Source organism: Lissotriton vulgaris, chromosome 10 (assembly GCF_964263255.1).
Source record: "Lissotriton vulgaris chromosome 10, aLisVul1.2, whole genome shotgun sequence".
NCBI lineage: Eukaryota > Metazoa > Chordata > Amphibia > Caudata > Salamandridae > Lissotriton > Lissotriton vulgaris.
Genome location: NC_141698.1, coordinates 650,685,368 through 650,705,249, shown reverse-complemented (window position 1 = coordinate 650,705,249; position 19,882 = coordinate 650,685,368). Strand labels below are relative to the sequence as shown.

The 19,882-nt window shown below is 44.6% G+C and overlaps 1 protein-coding gene across 1 annotated transcript in view; it reads right to left on the bottom strand.

Moving 5' to 3' along the window:
- RBM33 (RNA binding motif protein 33) overlaps positions 1-19,882 on the bottom strand; it is a 551,296-nt gene that overhangs the window by 324,426 nt on the left and 206,988 nt on the right. The window contains exons 7-8 of the mRNA XM_086939808.1: positions 19,133-19,881; positions 7,943-8,122 (exon numbers count right to left, since the gene is read on the bottom strand). Coding sequence (XP_086795934.1) covers positions 7,943-8,122; positions 19,133-19,881 — 929 coding nt within the window. The remainder of the gene's footprint in view (positions 1-7,942; positions 8,123-19,132; position 19,882) is intronic.

The following is a 19,882-nucleotide window of genomic DNA, read 5'->3' as shown; positions in this document are numbered from 1 at the left end:
CAAGAAGTGTCCCTGGGCTCAGGTCTCCAGACGAAACAAGCAGCTGATCACTGTGGGAGCGTCTAGAGCGGGGAGCCCGGTGCATGGACCTGGTGGGAGGAGGCTGCTGGCTGGAGCTTTCAACTAGAGGAGAGGAATCCATATTAGCGAATTGCAGAAGAGGAGGAGTGTTCAGCTTGGTTCTTGAAGAGTGGAGAGTAGGATGTCTGCTGGAGCTGCAGAATACAGTGCAGTCCTATTGGTTTTCTGGAATGTAGAAAGAAGGCAGATGATTGCTAAAGCTGGAGAGAGACTATCAGAATGCATTAAAGCAGATGGAGGAGCTGAGGCTGTCAGCTGGAGCAATTGAGCCAGAGGCGTGGAGCTGTGGTGACGGAGGGAGAGACAGAGAGAGCCCTGATCCCACCAGAGTCAGAGAGAAATCTTCCTTCTAATAGGTGAGGTAGTCTAAACTAGTCCACTTACACCTTAATCTTGTCCTTATTCCCTAGGCTATTGTATGTCTAATCCTTTTCTTTCAGCGGTGTGTTAAAAGTTCCTGTTAATTAGGAGACCCCGCAGATAACCTTGTACTGTATGTCTAATCCTTTTCTTTCAGCGGTGTGTTAAAAGTTCCTGTTAGTCATAGAGACCCCGCAGGTTTGTGTATGTGTATTTTATGATTATTGTAATAAAGACACCCTAGTTCTTAGTGAACTAGTGTGCATGTGTTGTTCTTAAGATAGAGCTAACCTTTCTTCTAACCAGATGCTGTGTAGCAACTGATGGATCAAAAGGGAGTAGGAGCGCTTAAATCAGGGAATAACTCTTACACACAGTGTGTATATCTTTTGTCCCCACACAGTGGAGGTAACCTTGTCTCCTAGTCAGGTATTACTGTTTGAACAGATGCTACCCCTGATCAGGTAAGTGGTAACTGAATAATTAGGGAGAGAGAGGAGCCCTGGAACTGAGGGATGAAGTATATACTAAGTAATTCGGCCATCCCATAATATTATTGTAGTAGCAAACCCTTAATGGATAGTGAAAGAGACTTCCCAACATAGAGAGACAGAGAGCTAAAGGTATTCATAGGAAAGTGGTCGTCATTGGTAAGTGGCGTTAGTGAGAGCACTGATTGTGGTCAGTGTGTAGATCTGCCAGATTGCAGATCGGATTGTAAGTGAGTGAGCACCGGGGGATACGGTGTTTAGTTCCGCCGGATTGTGGACACAATAGAAAGAGAGTGAGCACTGAGGCTGCAGCTCAGTGTGTAAGGCACGCCGGATTGTGTGTCGAGTGAGCACTGATGGTGATCAGTGTGTAATGGTAGATAATCAGAACAGCCCCAGGGTAGATTAGTCTGGACTCATGTGGTCGCGAGACTATGAGGTATGAGTGTGGTGTAGGGCATGGATGTCCTTCGTAATCAGTGAGTATTCTTAGTATCCCTATAGATTTAGTGGTGTTTCTGATGATATGAGCTTGTATATTGCGAGTTCCCCATTCTCAGGTAGGTACCCAGGTGCCTGGATAGATGGGTCCTGAGGAGGGAGGTGGTTACGTTCCGGCTGGGTTGGAGGGGCTCTCAGGAGCTGATCCCATCTGGTCTAGAACCCGGTCGTTACACATGCATCAATGGATGCCATGATCCAAGTATGGATGGTGTCCATTTATAGAAGAGATGGCAGGAATGTCATTCGAGAGATGTTGATTGAAAGAATCTAAGTCTAGATTCTTCCAGTTTCTGGAGTCCAGTCTGTTAGTTGAGGTGTTATCACACCGCAGTTCTAGCCTCATCTTAAAACCGACCAAAAAATGATCTGACCAGAGTATAGGGAGGGCTGTCTGGCATGAGATATTAGGTAGATTGGAAAAGATGGGGCCTAACAAGTGTCCTGCCCTATGGGTGGGGCCTGAATTGCAGAGTAGAACATTCATAGCTGCCAGATCGGCTATCAAGGCAGTGCTAATAGTGCATGTAGGGTAATTAAAACGAATATTTAAATATCCCAGGATAGTAAAATTGGCAGCATCCAACAGCAAAGGGGCGATGAGTTCAGAAAAAGTCGCCGCCCACGGCACTGCTGGACCCGATGGACGGTAAACCAAGATCCCAGAAAGAGTGAGTTGAGGTGTGAGAAAGAGTTTAAAACAGCTGGCCTGACAGCCCTCAAAGGGTAGGTCCTCCCATTTGCAGGTAAAAGCGCTGGATAAAAATTAACGCAATGCCACCACCAATTTTATCCCCACAATCCTTTCTAATGATCATGTAGTTGGGTGGTAGGGTGGCCGCAACATCGGGACCAGAGCTCTCATGTAGCCATGTTTCCGTAAGGAAGATCACATCAGGATGTATATTCTTTAAGAGGTCATAGATGTCCTCCTTGTGTTTGGGAAGCGATCTACAGTTTATATTAAAAAAGGTAAATTATTTTAAAGGAGAGGCCTTCCTCTTGACAGAGAAGGGCAAATGAGTGATAAAATTCGTGGGCGTAGTGGTGTTAAAAGTATGCGTCCTGCTGGGTAGGGTGGTAAAAGTAAAGCCACAGCTGGGGCAAGAAGAATGAAGTCTTCCCAGTTTGAAAGAAATGCATATCTGTTGCGGTTTAGGTCAAAGTTCATGTAGCAATTTTAGGGAGTAGGTCCTCATATCCTTTGAAAAAAGGGCAGTGGTCGTGGCCCTTGTCAGGCGCAGACGGGCACGCCTTGGGCGCGTCCATTGCGCGAAGTGCGAGGCATTGGGTTTTATACTGTTCAGCAGTAACCGCCTCCCCCTGCCTCCTACCCGGAAATAGGTGTATCCGCAACTCCCGCCACAACAAGCGGGAAATCCCGTGGAGAAGAATGCGGTCAGAGGCATGCAGGTAGGAGCATTGACAAAACAAAGTTAAAATTAATTTTAAAAGCAAAATGGAATTAACTTCCCCTGGAACTTAGGCGCATCAAAGCTACCCTTCTCTTCCAGAAAAAGCTAAAAATATGGGTTTTCCCCAAAAACGGGCATCAATCCTTATACCTCCTCGCTAGCCTTTTTCTGCACTAGCGCCAGGACACTCCTTGGTGCACCAGTCTGAGCTCTATAAATGCTTCCACATTGACAAATCGTTGTGCAGGACAAGAGGGTAGATGCCTCAAAGAAAAGTGCAGAAGTTTGGGGAGAAGATGGGATTGGGATTGGGTAGAAAGAATGGAAAGATTGGGAAGGATCATTCGTACTCAGGGCAAACTGAAAGATTGTGGGTTAGAATACACTGGGGACTAACTAGTAGTCTAGTGTAGGAAGCCGGCTCTGTATATACTATACCAAAGTAAGGTATAGTGTGCACAGAGTCCAGTGGATCCCCAAAGGTATAGCAGAGGCTAAAGTAGATAATACCTTACTATCTTTTGTAGTAGTGTGATTAAGCAGCCAGGCTTATCAGGAGGGTAGAAATAAGCATTTGTTGTACGCACTCAGGTAAATGATGTCACACACTTAAAAGACTAAATACAGATCAACTGTTAGTATAAAAAGTTATTTTTGTTGTTTTATTTATAGACCAAGATTCACTTCATACAATGTTACTTTTCAAAAATGCAGTGAACACTCGATTTGTAGGAATATTCAGATTATGTTTGCAGTTGAGAAAACAGTTCTAAAGCACTTGAGATTACCAGAGGATTACTTGGAGATTGCCTTCCTACTTTAGCATGAATCACACTCCTAATACAGTTCAAGGAACACAGGAAATTAGGAAACAGGTTAACTCTGGTGAAGGCACTAAGTTACTTTTTGTTGCAGTTCAAGACAGTCCAACACAGATGAATTTTCAGAGAAATCCAACCATTCAGTCCTACGGAGACAATGGAAGAGTTAAGTTTGCATTTAAGTACACGGTATCAGAATTAGAGTTTTGGAAGGTTCAGGTTGGCACTCAAAGGGCCCCACCAGCGGCACTAAAGCGGCCGGGTTCAGTGTGTCAATGTTAGGCAACTTGGTTGGGGACTGCTCATGGGCAGGTCACTCTGTCTCAGGAGCCAAGCTCCTAGGGTTAAGGTCAGGGCAAAGGGGGCCCCAGGTTGGCACCAAGTCCACACCACCAGCGGCGCGGGCCGCACGGTACAGGGTGCTCAGGAGGTGTAGGGAGCCCAATTCTTTTCAATGGAGGATGTCGGTCCCAAAAGTAGACTGCAGGCTGCAGCCAGAAGACTGGACGAAGGGAATCCACGACTTGAGGATAAAGATGAAGAGTTGCTGGACAAAAGGGCACCATCAGTCGGGCACCTCAGGACTCAGGAGCTGTGTGTGAAGTGGTCCTTTCGTGTCAGGTTCTTCTCACTAGTTCCCGAAGTGGTTGGGAGACCCTTAGGGGTGAGGCGGCAGGCGTTAGAAAAGGCTTAATTCAATGGAGGTAAGTACTCAGATGAGGCTGGTCCATTGTGCAAAACCTCAGTAAGGACTTCTTTTTGAGCAGAGTGGAAGGGTGGGGTTGATTCCTACTGCAACCTATGCTTGTTCTCAACTTAGAGCGGGAGAAGGACTTATGCAAGATCAGGAAGTTTTTCGGGGTTCAGCAACATACAGCTTTGCTTTACTGTCCCGGTCCATCTTTGGGTGCATTAAGGCATATTCTTCTCACGGCTTGGATGTAAACCCCAACCTAAAGGCACACTTTATACTGGTTCCACACTGACATCTGTTTATAACAATCACAGCAGTTTGGGCCCTACAGTCTTCAGTGGGGACATTGTTCCCTCGCACACAGGAAAAGCAATTTGGAAAAATGTGTCAACTAACAAAAGAGAGAGCAAATCTCCAGATCCATGTTCTAAGGCACAGATCGAAAATAATTAACCTCGATAAGCAAACGTGGCAATTAAAAGTGGTTCCGCTCCACCGCTTTCAGGATGGAATTAGACAAATGCAGAGCTGCACAGGGCCACCTAGTGGCACTGCTTTGAAAACTTCCAGCTCAAGTCTAGTACATTCGGGAAGATCCTAAATGGGAGGAATATTAAGTCTGAAGTATCCATCAGAAAAATATGTATTAAGGAATTCACTATTTAGCTCATGGTCTTTGATTTAAGTACAAATGATAACTAGTAAACTGGTAATCCAATTGTTACTTTAGCTCACAGGTAAATATACAAGTGCTTTGAAATAGTTAAGAAATTAGAACTTGACCAATATATTGACATCATTACAAATAGTTGAAATGTAGTACTTCAAAAATCAAGAGCCTTTTACATAGCTAGCATGGCTACTAATGTTAATAATGCCCTGCGATTTATAAAAACACATTGTAGGAAAGTAAGATCTGCTTTTATGGTTAGCGACACTTCTTACCTGGTGCTAAGCTTTTCTAGTCTGATTGGGAACCTGCTAATCAGGATAACCAGTCTCTCTGCTCTCTCCCCTAAATTGTTATGTTCAGTACTTAGGCACATCCCAGATTGGATACTGGGGTACCCTTATTAGTCCCTAGTATATGGTACTAAGGTGCCCAGGGCATAGGTACCCCAAAGGTCACCCATGGGCTAAAGCATGTATTATGCTACCCATGGGAGACCATTCAAACTGTAATTACAGGTCTGCCATTTCAGCCAGTGTAAGCTGGGGCTTGCACCACTTATGAAAGATATAGGTTTCCTATATCTAGGATCACTGCACTTAAAACCTAAAAGTCACCCCTATAGCAGGCCTTTGCTACTCTGAAGGCAGGGTGCTTGGTCCCAAGTGTGAGGCTGCTGCCGACCAGAGACACAATTCTGCCCTCCTGCTGCTGAGCCAAGCTCAAGCCGGGAAAGGCAGTAATAGGTATTCTGTCACAGGGGGGTGTGACCACCTGTCAGAGAGGATTTAGTGTATTGGGGTCGGGTGGGTGCGCTTGCCAGCACCACTTAGTCTGCATAAGGAGCACATTTGGTGCCTCCTTGCATAGTCCAGTTCAAACCAGCTCTGGGAGCCGTTGGCTCCAGCTCTGGCGTGAAACTGGACAAAGGACATGGGAGTATCCTCCCCACTATCCAAATCCTCCCCTGGGAGGGTCCCCTGAATCATCCCAACCCTTTCCTTAGGGTACCTAATGTCGTACCTGTGGGTGGGTCACAAGATTTGTTGTGGGACACGAATTAATTCAGACACCACTTCAACTTCTAACGCCTGGGTACTCTGGACTTTGCTGGACTTAGTTTGGGCTCTACTTCGTCCCCCTTTCAATCTGCTACATCGTCTGTGCACCATATAGGAACCTCCCAAGGCCTGTTGGCATCCAAGACACTTAAAAGAAGCTCCCTCGAAGTGAAGGAGTCACTTCCCTGCATCTGCAGGCACTACAACTAAGCTGACCGGTCTGCTGATCCTGAGCTCCAACAGACTCCGAAAGGTTCAACAACACTGGTGGTGGTTCTCTACAGCTCTCAAAGCATGCCCTGCCCTCTCACCAAGTTTGAGGGTAGTATTCCTCATGGGAGCCACAGGAACCGAACCCCTGTGCACTGCGTCGACTTACTGTTGCAAAGGCTTGTTGGCTTACTTCCACCAAGATCTTCGGGCTCCAAGCAGACCCAACCCTAAGCATCTCCAGTAACCAGAATTTTTATCCACACTGCATTTCTTGCACTGTGGTCTGCATCTTTTGGTGAGCTGCTCGAGGTCCTCTTGCAACTCCAGTGCCTCCGGCCTGTGGGTCCTGTTGATTGTCACCTTTGTTTCCTTTGGGCTTCCCCGATTGCTCGGGCCTGCCCTGACTCCCCTCCTTGTGGCGAGTCGCCTGGACCTTGCTGGTGCAGACATTGCACCTTCTTCGACTTCCACGTTGGTTGCAGTTACCAAAGCTTGTTGGTGCTTCCAATGGCCACTGACCCCTCAGCACTTGACATCCGATGTTGGGCAGCTTGTGCAGAGAACCTGGTCTTCTAGAGTGTCTTCTGGTCCTCACAGCTGCAGAGTCATGGTCACTGTCAACTCTCCTGCAAGACCAGACATTGGTGGGCATTCGTCTTTTTCAGGTCTCTGGGTCACTCCTGAGTAACAGACTGTCGCCTCTGCTTGCAGATACTTTTCTTCCTGAATCCACCTTCGGATTCCAAAATATTCTTTCTCCTTCTCCAGTAGCACTTTCCTGAAGTCCTTCATTGGGTTCAACGGCGGTTTTTGACACCACTTCACACCTATACACCCGGCTTCCCTGGTGTAGCTAACATGGGTACTAGGGTATCCACAGATGGGGTGGCTTTCTAACATTTTGTCTTCCATGAGTATTCTTCAGGGTCCACTGGGAAGGGTCCTTAATCTTTAAAATTGCAACTGCAACTTACACGTTGATTTGTACGGAGAACGTGGTCATGTTCTCACACTACACACGATCTCCGTGGGGCTCCTAGTCTCTCACAATGGGTGGTTCCTTGAGTCCCCAGCGCTTCTAAGTCCTCTGGACCTTGTCTTGAAACGAGTCGTGGTTCTTATACCACTTTTAGTGTTTGGTTTGGTAACCCCTGGTGTCACTGTGTATTCTGTGCTATTTACTTGATTTCTATGCAAAGTATTGTGTGCACTTTGTGTATCTCAGGATATGAGATATCTAAAAGTCTTAGAGAGTATTATATAATAAATACATATTTTTATAAATACCTTGTGTGGTTCTTTTTCATTTAATCTATAAATATAAGATTGCATTCTGGTAAAAACAAGCTGTTTTACACTCCTTATGGACTAAGCCTGAAGGCTGCTCTCCACAGCTACCACTCAGAGAACTTTCTAAGGCCTCTTAAATCACCATAAGGGTTGTATGGACTGGTGCAGGGTGCCCACTTACATTAGTGGACATCATATACCAGGCCAGCCTCTCACACACATACAAAAATAAGAAGTAAAAACTATTTGAATATAACACTACAGAGAAAACTGAAGTACAACACACTAAACCATAAATGAGACCCGACAGCTCCTTCAGGAAAATATTGAACCCACAATACTTACATGTCTTGGTTTTATATGACCTTGGCGCTGTGGGAACTGCATTCGATTACTGTTTTGCTGTTGTTGTGCAGCCTGTAAGTGAGGTCTGAATGGAGATAATGAAATGGGCAACAGTGGCTGTGGGGGGCCTGGATGAAGATGATGCGGCGGTGTGGGAGGTGGTGGATGATGCAAGAGGCCCTTAAATAAAAAAAGAAACAATTTACTTCAATTTGTTTCATCCTCAAATTTCACTACTCAACTTTACTATTTCATCATTGCAGGTCAATAATATTTAGGAAAGGGAATTAGTTAAGTGTTATTATTAAGGGGACAGCTTTTTAATTACATTTTTAAGCAACCAGTATCAAAAATTGCTCAAAACCAATCCAAGATTACCTAACACAACACTCAAGTGACAGGTGAAACTCCATCAATCAGTTTTTTGGTAACCAATAGAATCATTTATAAAAACATCAAAAACAGCAAATATCAAACATCACTGCCATTCCTTTTCAATGATCCTCTGAAATGCACTCCTTCAATCCTACCTCATACTCGAAAATACTCATCTCTTGGACCGTGCCAAGATCCTCATCTCCCTAGGAAATCTAGCAAGAACATTCTTGCCCCTTCTCAGTCAGCATCTCTCTTGTACAAGAAATCACTCACCAGTCCTCAAAAAGGCCTATACCCAAACACTACTGAAAAATCTAACCTCGATCCCAAACACGTTCGCTATCAAACATGACACAAATATAGAAAAATTGTCTTCAACCAGCCACAGGAGTGACTCAATGAAAAAATCCTGCTTTGAGGAAACCAAACGTAGCTACAGAAAATGATGTAAAACTGAGACCAATCCAAATACAGCCAATTCCCTCCACGTGAGAGACAGCACTGACCCCTACTTTTAGGTCTTCTTGCTCTCTCTGCAGCACTCAATGATCAGACTCTAAGCATTTTGTCAATGTGCATGGCATTCAATCACACCATGCTACAATTCATCTGCACTAATGGCCTACAATTTGTGCTGATCGAATCCTCCTGATGCAAATAGCTATCCTCCTGATGCAAATAGATCAATGCACAAGGTTATGTGTGAAGATCTATTAGGGTGCTCAAATGTACTTCATCTAAGGAGAGCAAGCAGGATCACCAGTCTTAGTTGACTTCCGACAACAATCCCTGGTTCACAAAATAACATATGCACAACAATCTGAAATAATAAACAAACTATTAACACTAACCAGCAAAGGATACATTCTTCACCAACAGTCACAGATCTCCAAACTGAATTTCTTGAAGTGCTTCAAACCAACCAGTAATGTGTAGGCCAGTGGCACACAATTCAATCTAAAATCTCTCTCATGTTACCAAGTATTTAAAATAAACATTGATTGCACTTTATCTGCACTACACTTTAATGCACAAAGTCTGCACTTACTGTCACCTCATCTGGTAGTGAGCACCCTACTTCCACTCTCTGTTCTGTTAGCTGAGATGCCACCAACTCAGGCCGAACAGTTGTCTGATTAGTCAGATCTTTTTGTAGGTCAAGTAGGGCTTCACCAGGGTCAACTTTGGTGTTTTACCCTACTGGTTTAGAATCTCCTTGGCTCACTGGAACTGTGGCCAACAGTTGACCACCTTTCCTACACTACTACTATTTTAGCTTCTTCTTTTGGGGCTTATATGAACTAACTTTCTTCGGGGAGGACCAGTACCGGATTGTGACTCAGACCAACCTTTGTGTGGTCATTCCCAAGGAGACAGGCTGCAATGGTAGTTCGCATGGCCTTGGTGAGGGGTACCTAGGGGACCCACTTCAGTCCCAATGCCCTAACTACCAGGGTACCATCACCTAGGGACTTACAGGAGATTCTAAAGTGCCAATCGGGATACAGTTTTAGGGAAAGAACACTGGCACTGGGAACCTGGACTGCAGGGACCAGTACTCTGCAGTCAAAGTTGCATCAAAGGTATGTGAGTAGGGGATAGGGGAGTACTGCAACAGAAATCCATTTTCCCAGAGTGTAAGGAGCACTGATTAACGCCTTAAGAAGAAGGAATACTCCATGGAACCATGGAAGAAGGGAGCTGAACGAGAGAAACATCCTATTAGGGCGTATGTACAAGGTGAAAAGCTCTGAGCACAATGTTTCAATGTGCAACAGAAAATCCACTGTAACGGTTACTAAAATATCATAAGTACACCTAGGAATGCCTAGGCAATAGTGCATCCGCACAAAATACCATAATGATTACTTTGCATGAAGCCTGGAAAGAAGAAAAACATAATGGTTACTTACCAGTAGGAATAATTTTGCAGCTTGAAGAATTATCTGGATTAACAAACTGTGCATTATTCCGCCATCTAGTGGTTGGGCCAGGAATAGTGTTTTTTTTCTCGTTTTGGGTGTTGGCGACCACTATTTGGTGCCAGGTATGTCCCCTGTGTGACGTCAGACGGCACCCTGGAGGTCGTTGTGCGTGGTAGCCATCTTCAAATTCTTTTTTTTTCATTGTGTTTTTAGTCTAGTCCTTTAGGTGGTCCTTTAGATAATTATTATAACTTGCTTCCCCACCTCTTTGTATTCCTAATACAGGAGGCCGGGTGGGTCGCATGTGAATCCAGAAAATTCTTCAAGCTGCAAAACTACTCCTGCTGTTAAGTAACCATTTCGTTTTGCAGCGTGAATCCTTTTCTCTATTCACATGCTGTGCATCAAATTACGTAACATTTTCTCCCATCTTGGGAAGGCTGTGGTAAGAGTAAGACCTTTTGAACAGGTGTTGAAGTACTTTTTGTCCTATTTGTGTTTCCTTATTTATTTGTATGTCCACACAGTAGTGTTTGGTGAATATGTGTGGTGATGCCCATGTAGCTGCTGCACATATAGTGTATATGAGCACATTGACCATAAATGCCAGTCGCTCCCTTTTTCCTAGTAGAGTGAGCTGCCGGTTGTACCATTAATTCCTTGTTAGCGATAGTACACCATTGTGAGATTGTTGCCTTTGTGACAGGCGCCCCTGTGTTAGTATGTGCATAGGCAACAAACAACTGTTTGGTTGTGCAAATTTGTTCTGTCTCTAAGTAATACAGTAGTGCACTCCTTACATCCAGGGTATGGTGGCTTTTTTCCCATTTAGTTTTTGGGTTTTTGAAGAAAACCAGATGGAGAATACTTTGATTTAAGTGATATTTGGATACCACTTTTGGTAGGAATTGTGGATTTGTTTTAAAATAACCTTGTCCTTGTGGGTTTGCATGTATGGTTCTTGTATGGATAACGCTTGTAACTCACTCGTAGTATGGATGTAATGGCAGTGAGAAATGCGTTTTTTATACTGATGTGCTTCAGTTCTGCCTTATGCATGGGGTCAAATGGTTTTGCCATAAGTTGTGTGAGCACTGTATTTAGACTACACATGGGAACTGGAGCAATTCTTTTTTGACCCCTCTAGGAATCTTTTTATGACAGGTCTTGTGAAGAAGCTTTTGCATAATTTCCCCCTGGTGTAAGCTACAATGGCAGTCAGGTGTACCTTTATGCTCGAGTAGTTGATGTGACTGTCTAGGAGATGAGTTAGATATATGATCACTGTTTCTTGTGCCTTGATTGAGTTACTTTGATTGATAGTTGTGCACCAAGTGGTGTATTGCTTCCATTTGCAGCATAGCATTTTCTTGTACTTTATTTTCTTGCTTCCTTTAAAATTTCCAATGTTCGTTGAGGCAGGTTGAAGTGACCAAACGCTATGTATTCAGGTGCCAAGCCGCTAGGTGTAGCGTTGTTGGTTCCAGATGAAAAATTTGGCGCTGTTGCATTGTTAACAGGTCTTTCTCTGCTCCGATTTTGAGTTGTCCCTTGGACTATTCTAGCAAACTTGAATGCCATGTCTGTCTGGGCCATTGTGGGGCAATGAGAATTCGGTTTGTCCCCGTTTGTCTTACTTTTTCCAATGCTCTGAGGATTAGAGGTATTGGTGGAAAAGCATATGCAAATGTCCCTGACCAATTTATTGACAGTGCATTCCCTTTTGACAAGTGGTCAGGAAATCTCAAGGCAAAGAACTGGCATTTCTCGTTCCTTACTGTCACAAACAGGTCCATCACTGGGGTTCCCAAGAGTTTGAAAAGGTATTGTAATGTCTTGTGCTTCAATTCCCACTCATGGGAGCAGTTGTTTTGCCTGCTTAGTAGATCTGCAGTTGTGTTATATACTCCAGGGAGATGTATTGTTTGCAGATTGATTCCTTGAGAGACTGCCCATTGGCAGATCTGCTGTGCTAGCTTGCTTGCGGAAATGATTTTGCACCTCCGTGTTTGTTGAGGTAGAACAAAGTGGTGGTATGGTCTGTTTCAATCAAGGCAGTCCTTTTTTGGGTTTGTCCTGCAAATGCGCACGTAGTGCGCATGCGCTAAAAAACCCTATGAGTCTTACTTGGGATGGAAGACCCGCCCCCGGCTCCCATTGGCTAGCTCCATAAATGGAGGCTAGCCATTGGGAGCCGGATCGGTCCGTCAAGGCCGGACCAGATTCGGGGGCGTTCCCACATTTTTTTCCCTGGGCGTGGTTTCACTCTCCGTGGCGTGGTTTCACTCTCCGTTGAGCGCTTGAGGGCGCTTTCTCCTCGCTGCTAGCGCTGCTAGCGCTGCTAGCGCTTGGTGTACCTTCATCCCGTGTGGTGACCGAGCAGCGCGGGTGCCACCCCACTCATTTGCCGCCTTTATTTGCCCGTGGTTGCGTGTGCAGACTCCGTTTGGATATTTAATTTAATTGAGGGAGCCCACCCCTCTTCAGTCCCGCATCACCGCCTCAGCCCCAGGTCAGAGGAGACGCCGAAGGAGCAACCGCTGACGTCACCCGGGAGCCGCGCTGCCATTGGTTTAGGCAGCGGGAGGCTCGCCGGGTGACCTGCGCGGTGATTGGCTGCTGGGAGGACCGAAGAAGCAGGAAGCAGCCTGCCGAGGCTCCCGAGCGAAGCGAGAGCCCCGGGAGAAGGAGCAGAGCCGCCGCGAGACACCCGGTGAGTGGGGCAGAAGGAGAGGGAGGGGAGCCGGGACACATTGTCGGTGTCCGCCCCCCCCCCCCCGTAGCGCGAGCTCGCGCTCATTGCCATTGTGAAGCCACGAGGGCTTCAAGGGGCACTACAGGCATCTCGAGTCCCCCAGAGGGGGGACTCCAAACAAAGGCGCACACGTGTTCACGGGTCTCCCGTGAGGGGCCCAACTGCCCCAGAAAGCCGCACTTTTGTCGATTGAGAGCCCGAGAGGCTCTGGGGGCATTTGCTTCATTTAAGGCCCGAGAGGCTCCGCAGTGCCGGTTCCTTGTCCTTCAGAGCCCCGAGAGGCTGCAGCCCATATTCCTTTTGCGAGCCCAGAGAGGCTCGAGTGAAAAATTTGAGCAAGTTCAGATTTGCTCCTACTCCTAGGACTGGCGCTATTTCTCTGTGATCACTGTGACATGATAAGTCAGGTGACGCGCAATCTGCTAGCCTCATTGCGCCCCACGACTCCTCCCTCTAACTCCCACACTTTCACAATAAGCGGTCCCACTTTAAGATGACACCCTCTTTCGTAGTCTTTTCCCTCTGTCTACACAGCTACTCTTCCTGGTTATCCATTAGAAGACCACGCCCCATTGTTTATTAACCACTCCACTCCACCACGACCCCGCCTTCCTAGCCGTCAGGTCGCGTGCTGCCCGCCGACCTGGATGTTCAACTCCTTGGGAGGAGAGGAAGTGACAGGAGGAGGTAGAGTCCGGAGGAGAGAACGAGCCGCAATCATGGTGAGGGGATGGGGGGGTGGGGGTATTAACGGAGGGGGTGACTGAATACTGCAGAGAGCCTCCTCGTCGTCATGGGAGGTGGAGGGTCCATGGTGTAAATGAATGAGGTGTAGCCAGTTACGGTGGTAGGAGAGGCATTGAGTGAATGAGGCTACAGGGACAGTCACACGTCTAGTGGGGTTTGGGATGCAACCGCTGCAGTTATGAATGACGTCTAACAGCCCACAAATAAAGTGATCGAGGGAAGCTAGACCCTTCGTGGAGTATTGTGCAGAACATTGAAGGTGGAGGCTGCCGGTGGTGTAAGGGGCAGACGGAGTATCACTGTAGTGATGACGGCAGCAAGGAGTGGAGGATACCGGATACCTCTGAGGGAGTTGAGGGAGCCCCACTGGCAATGCACTGCCATTTCTGTAACTGTTTCAGAAGGGGCGGATGGGCGTGGAAAGTGTTGTTGCTATTAGTGGCCTCTTATTTACTGCCACCGGTTGGGGTTATTTCCCATTCAATCAGAGTAGCTATTGTACGTATTAACATGACAGGATGGCAGCTACCTTTTTTGTGTTTGTCAGGTACCTTATTGATATCTCGAGTTGGTCCAATTATAAGGGCATGTTATTTTACTTGAGACATGTCACTCTTTTAAAAGTGAAACAAGTCTTATAGAAGGGGAGACATTTGCTTTATTTGTGCAAAGTGTGGTTCCTGATTTTAGGGGTCGTTATAAGCGCTGTAGCGGTTGACTGATTCACCAAGTACTTGTTAGCACAGATCAGGTAACGCTAGTGAAGGTATTTTTTCACGTGAGAGTGACTGTTGCTAGGTACATTCATTTTCACAAGCAAAAATATGATGCTGTGGGACCAATTCAATGCAAAAATGCCCAAACAGGTTTATAAGTTAACTATCAGACCCTATTTCTTATTCTAGAATAAATCTCTACAATTCTAATATGTCAGTTACCAGCCATTACCTCAATAAATCAATTATATTCACCGTATATGTCTTCCTTTTTTTAAATTATATTTTATTTTCAAATATTTTGTATATTAATTTTTAACTTCACTATATATATATATATATATATATATATATATATATATATATATTACACTATTTACAAACAAATACAGTCAACATACACAAATATCTACAAAGCATTGGAAATAATAGGTTCAACATTCACTCATTATTTCGTATAGCCCCTACTGTTTAGATGGATGCTCTATCCCCTATTATCAAAAGGTACATTCATTTTCAGCAACATTGTGCCTCTTTTCAGCGACTACTCATTTTGACCAAGTGGGACTTTGTATTGTTGCATGCATTCAGTTTGAAGGCAGCTGAGATTTAAGATCAAAGTTTTGAGGTCCGTTAGGTTTTCAAAATAGTTTCAGAAGCGGTCTTTCGAGTTGATTTCTGCATGCACTACGTCATTTATCGTGCCATGTGAAAAGCAGATTTAATTGCACCAGAAGGGGTAGAATGCACCTGGAATACTAATTGCTTATCTGCTAATAGACCCCACCCACAGAGACTGAACGATTAAATGAATCAGGCGCAAATTTATGTCTGGCTGACCCACAGAAAAGCTAACGAGCAACCCAACTTTTATATAAATACAAATTTTTTTGTTGCATTACCAGAGGCATTTATGACTGCCACCGTTGTTGTTCGCCCGCTTAGCTCAGAATTCATTTAACTTCCGTGTTATTCCTCTGTTTAAAAACTTTAGCTCTGGAACAGACTTCTCGGATTAATGACACACTTTCCTGCTGTTGTTCCAAAACACCATTTAAATTTTATTATTTGCCGGTCTTGCCGCCTTTCTCCTGTGCTGCGTTGCCCCAGAGATCAATAAATGAATTTGTGTTTTGTAATTGCCAAATGATTGAACCCCCCCCCCCCGCCACTTCCGTTATAAGGCAACACATTTCCGACAAATGATTATTTCTCAGAATTCAAGGTAGTTGGTTTAATTGCTAATGGCCCTAGGTAGTGCTATCTTTATCCATGGCTCGAGGATTGTGAAACTTCTGACTCCTGATGAGAGAATCGTTGAGTGTAAATAGTAAAGGAAGTATGTATCCAGGGATGTAGTGCAGTATATTGGGCCTACCCACAGTGACGTTAGTCCTCGACGTAGAGGCTAGAATATGACTGCCTTTACCAGGGATCCAGTATAGTCATATTAGTGTTAGATAGATGAACCGGTCGACAAGTCAAGCTGCATCTATCCATCCACCCATCCATGCATCTATCCATACACCCATCCATGCATGCACCCATCCATGCATCCACCAACTCATCCATGCAAGCATTACAACAGCCCGCAGCTCTCCTTCGTCTCTCCTCGCCCCCTTCCCTGAGCCCGCAGCTCTCCTTCGTCTCTCCTCGCCCCCCCCTTCCCTGAGCCCGCAGCTCTCCTTAGTCTCTCCTCGCCCCCCTTCCCTGTGCCCTGCTATTGTAAATGACAATGCCATTGCCATTTATTTATGTTAAAAAAACAAATAAAAATAATGTCAAGAGCAATGCCAATAGCTCTAACTTTAACAAAGGCAAAACCATTGCATTGTAAATGCTTGTTAATGTGTTTCTAGAACACTTTCCTTGCTAGGAATACTATTTTCATTTCCGAGTAGTTGATGTATTTTATGAAATCTTGGTTGTTCCATTGCCCTCCTACTTTCAGTTGTTTGAGGAATGCGTCTGCAATGAATGTCACAGAAGGAGTTGTGTTCTTGAAAGGTCTGCCCTGTGTTATCTTGCTGGCTGCCCACCTTTGTATCTCTGCTTTTAGCCTGTGAGTAACAACCACTAGATCCTCCTAACTCCCTGTGGCTTGTGACCAGTTGTTGGTAAGCCATTCCAGGAAGGGGTGCATATGTAGGCGGGCATGAGGGATGAGTGAGATGCAGGACGCCATCATGCCCATAAGTTTCATGACTCCTCATTGTCAGAGATTGACCCTTCCTGTAAAGGGAGGTTTCTTGTTTGTTAGCTTTTATCCTTTTTTTGCGTAGGCTAAGCATGTGCGTTCTTTGAGTCTAGTCTTGCACGCAGGAACGTCTTTTCTCTTTCTGGCTTTGAGGAGGATTCCATTAGATTTATTGAGAAGCTTAGTCTTTGTAGCGTGTGGATTGCTGCTTGAATGTGGCTGAGACATTTTTGTTTTGCGTTTGCCTTTATAAATCAGTCATCCAGGTAGGGGTAGGCGTGCATTCCATTGTTTCGCTGGTGTGCCGCCTGCGGCTAGGCACTTGGTGAAGACACATGGTGCTGATGTTATTCCGTCAGGGAGTACCTTGAACTGATGGGGTGTTCCTTTGTGTAGGAACCAGAGATATTTTCGGTGGTTTTTGTTCATGGGGATGTGTAAATAGGAGTCTGAGGTCTCTTGTTACCATGTAATCTCCTTTTTGAATTGTGGGATTATCTCTTAGAGAGTAGTTATTTTGAAGTGTTTTGTTAAAATGAACTTGTTTATGAACCTTAGGTCCAGGATTGGTCTTGGTCATAAGTCCTGTTGGGGGACCAGGAAATACGGTGAGTAGTTTCCTTTGAAAAGGTCTTGTTTTGGTCCCAATTCTATTGCTTGTTTTTGAAGAAGGTTCATGATTTCTGAATTTAACTGTATGAGTTCTGATTTGAGTACCTGACACCAAATTGTGATTGACAACGTCCAAAACAAGAAGAAAAAAAAAACAGACTATTCCGGACTCAACCACTAGTTGGTGGAATAACGCACAATATGTGAATCCAGAAAAGGATTCACGCTGTAAAACTCCTATACTTTAGAGATTGAAACCCACTCAGGGCCACAAAACAAAAACATCAACACTAATCCGTCTTAACACTTAGAAAGAAAAAAATAACACCTGCCGAAGATATGAACAGCAGTATCTTTGCAACCTGCTCTCCATCCACCTGTATACCACTGTAAGCTGCAATTCACTTCCTGACGGAGGAGCATACAGCAGGAGTCCGGTCAGCCAATTAATCACTTCTGGCAGGGGTATGTGTCCGTGGGCATGAGTGGTTGTGGGCATGAGCCATGCACTGTTGTGCTTGGCTAGAACTATTTTTTATATTGGTCTCACAAAGGAATGTATGCAAAATCATAACTTATTATTTTACACATGCCTATGTCAAAGTGAAATACTCCGTCAGAATAGCTTCCTTAGTTTATAGGCTGAAGTGGAATAAATGTGAGCACAGTAAAGTCCAGCAAAAACTCAATTCTGTGTTACACAATTTTTCTTTTGTCTGCAGATTTGGTAATCAATGCCACAATATCCTGGGGATCTAACTTAAACCATACACTCACTGTTTGCTAGCAAAAAGTTACCTGTACTCTTAATTCTTCCTATCAGAACCAAAGAGGATTGATGGGAACCTCTTGCCAAGGCATCTGCAAATGTACTGCAAGATCTGCCTCCAATATCTTCTCTGAGAAGGACACACACATGATGAGAATCCAGTTGCCAAATAATCCATCTTCTCTACAACCACATCACTGAACGTACCACTCTTCACCCTGCTCTTCCACGTCCAATCCAATAGATAGCCTATGCCCATTTCACAGTTTAACTGGTTACCTTTTCATCTCATCCCCTCTGCAAGGCAAATGATGGCATCTCTTTTCTACACAATTATGTTAAATAACAGATCAGCGTGGATGAATTATTAGTATCTGATCATTCTGGAAAACCTCTAGGTTAGCGCCAAAGAAATATTGCATTCATAACTTTGTATCAATCTACAAACCTTTGATTTTACAGCCCCATTAGTGGCATAAATAATCCTATACATATTTTATTTAACATGAAGGAGCTAGTCACCTAAATCTAATTAAATGAATGACTTCTTTCAGGAAGACATGCTGTGTTTTATATGCACAACTAGGTCAAGCAATTGTCTCATACCTTCAAGGAAACTGTGAGAGTAAGAACTCTAAACTGAAGGACTCACTGAAAATAGCTGGTGCCATTTGACAAGTTACAACCCATGCCCATGCCTTTCTTCATCCATCAATCTCAAAGTCTACAATTCTATATAGCAGAGTACCTTAAAAATATATCTCTAATAGTGTAAGCTGAAGTAAAGCACAAAAACAAAAAACAAAAAGGATACAACACAATTAGAAGGAAAAAATACTTACACACATATTATAACCCATTATTTACTTATTTTACAAGTTGCAAGGTTAAAGATCCTCAATGCTAATTAATTATCTTCTCAGAGTCCAAGTACAAATATTAATCAATGTACTTTTAGGTGAGATTGTAGGCCAAAAATATACAATACTGAGGCTCTATTTGTAATATTATGATAGAAAAAAAGATCACTTTCAGCTTAAGGTTTAGATAAAAGCCACAATGAACATCAGCAGCACCAAAAGTAGTCTTACCTGCATGTTAGACTGTGCATGTGATATAAACTGTCCAGGACTTGGAGGGAACTGAGGCCTAGGAGCAATGAAAGGTCTTGTATTTCCTGCTGCTGGCTGGTTGTAGTGATGCAGTGAACCACCAGGAGATTGGATACTCGGTCGTATAGTTCGATCTCTAGGAAACCCAGACTGTGGCCCTTGTTGATTATACCCAGACTGCTGCCCTTGCTGATTAAACTCAGACTGTGGACCATGTTGATTATAACCAGACTGTTGCCCATGTTGATTACCCCCAGACTGCTGCCCCTGCTGATTAAACCCACATGGTTGACCCAAAGGATTAAACCCTGGTGGCTGAATCTGATTAAATCCTGACTGCTGGCCTTGTGGAAAACCAAGCTGCTGCCCCTGTTGATTAAACCCAGGTTGTTGACCAGGCTGAGAAAATCCTGACTGGTGTCCTTGCTGATTAAATACCGGTGGTTGACCCTGATGGTTAAACCTAGGAGGCTGTCCATGCTGGCTATAGCTAGACGGCTGACCCTGTAGATTATAACCAGGAGGCTGTCCCTGCGAATTAAAGCTTGGCTGTTGACTCTGTAGATTAAACCCAGACTGCTGCCCTGAGGGATTAAAGCCTGGTGCTGACTGACTAAAAGCAAGTGGACCTTGTGCAGGCATAGAATGGTTGCTGTTCAGAAGAGGTGGTGGATGCGGAGGAGGTGGATGTCGCTGATCAAATACATGATGATTTGGGAAACGTGGATC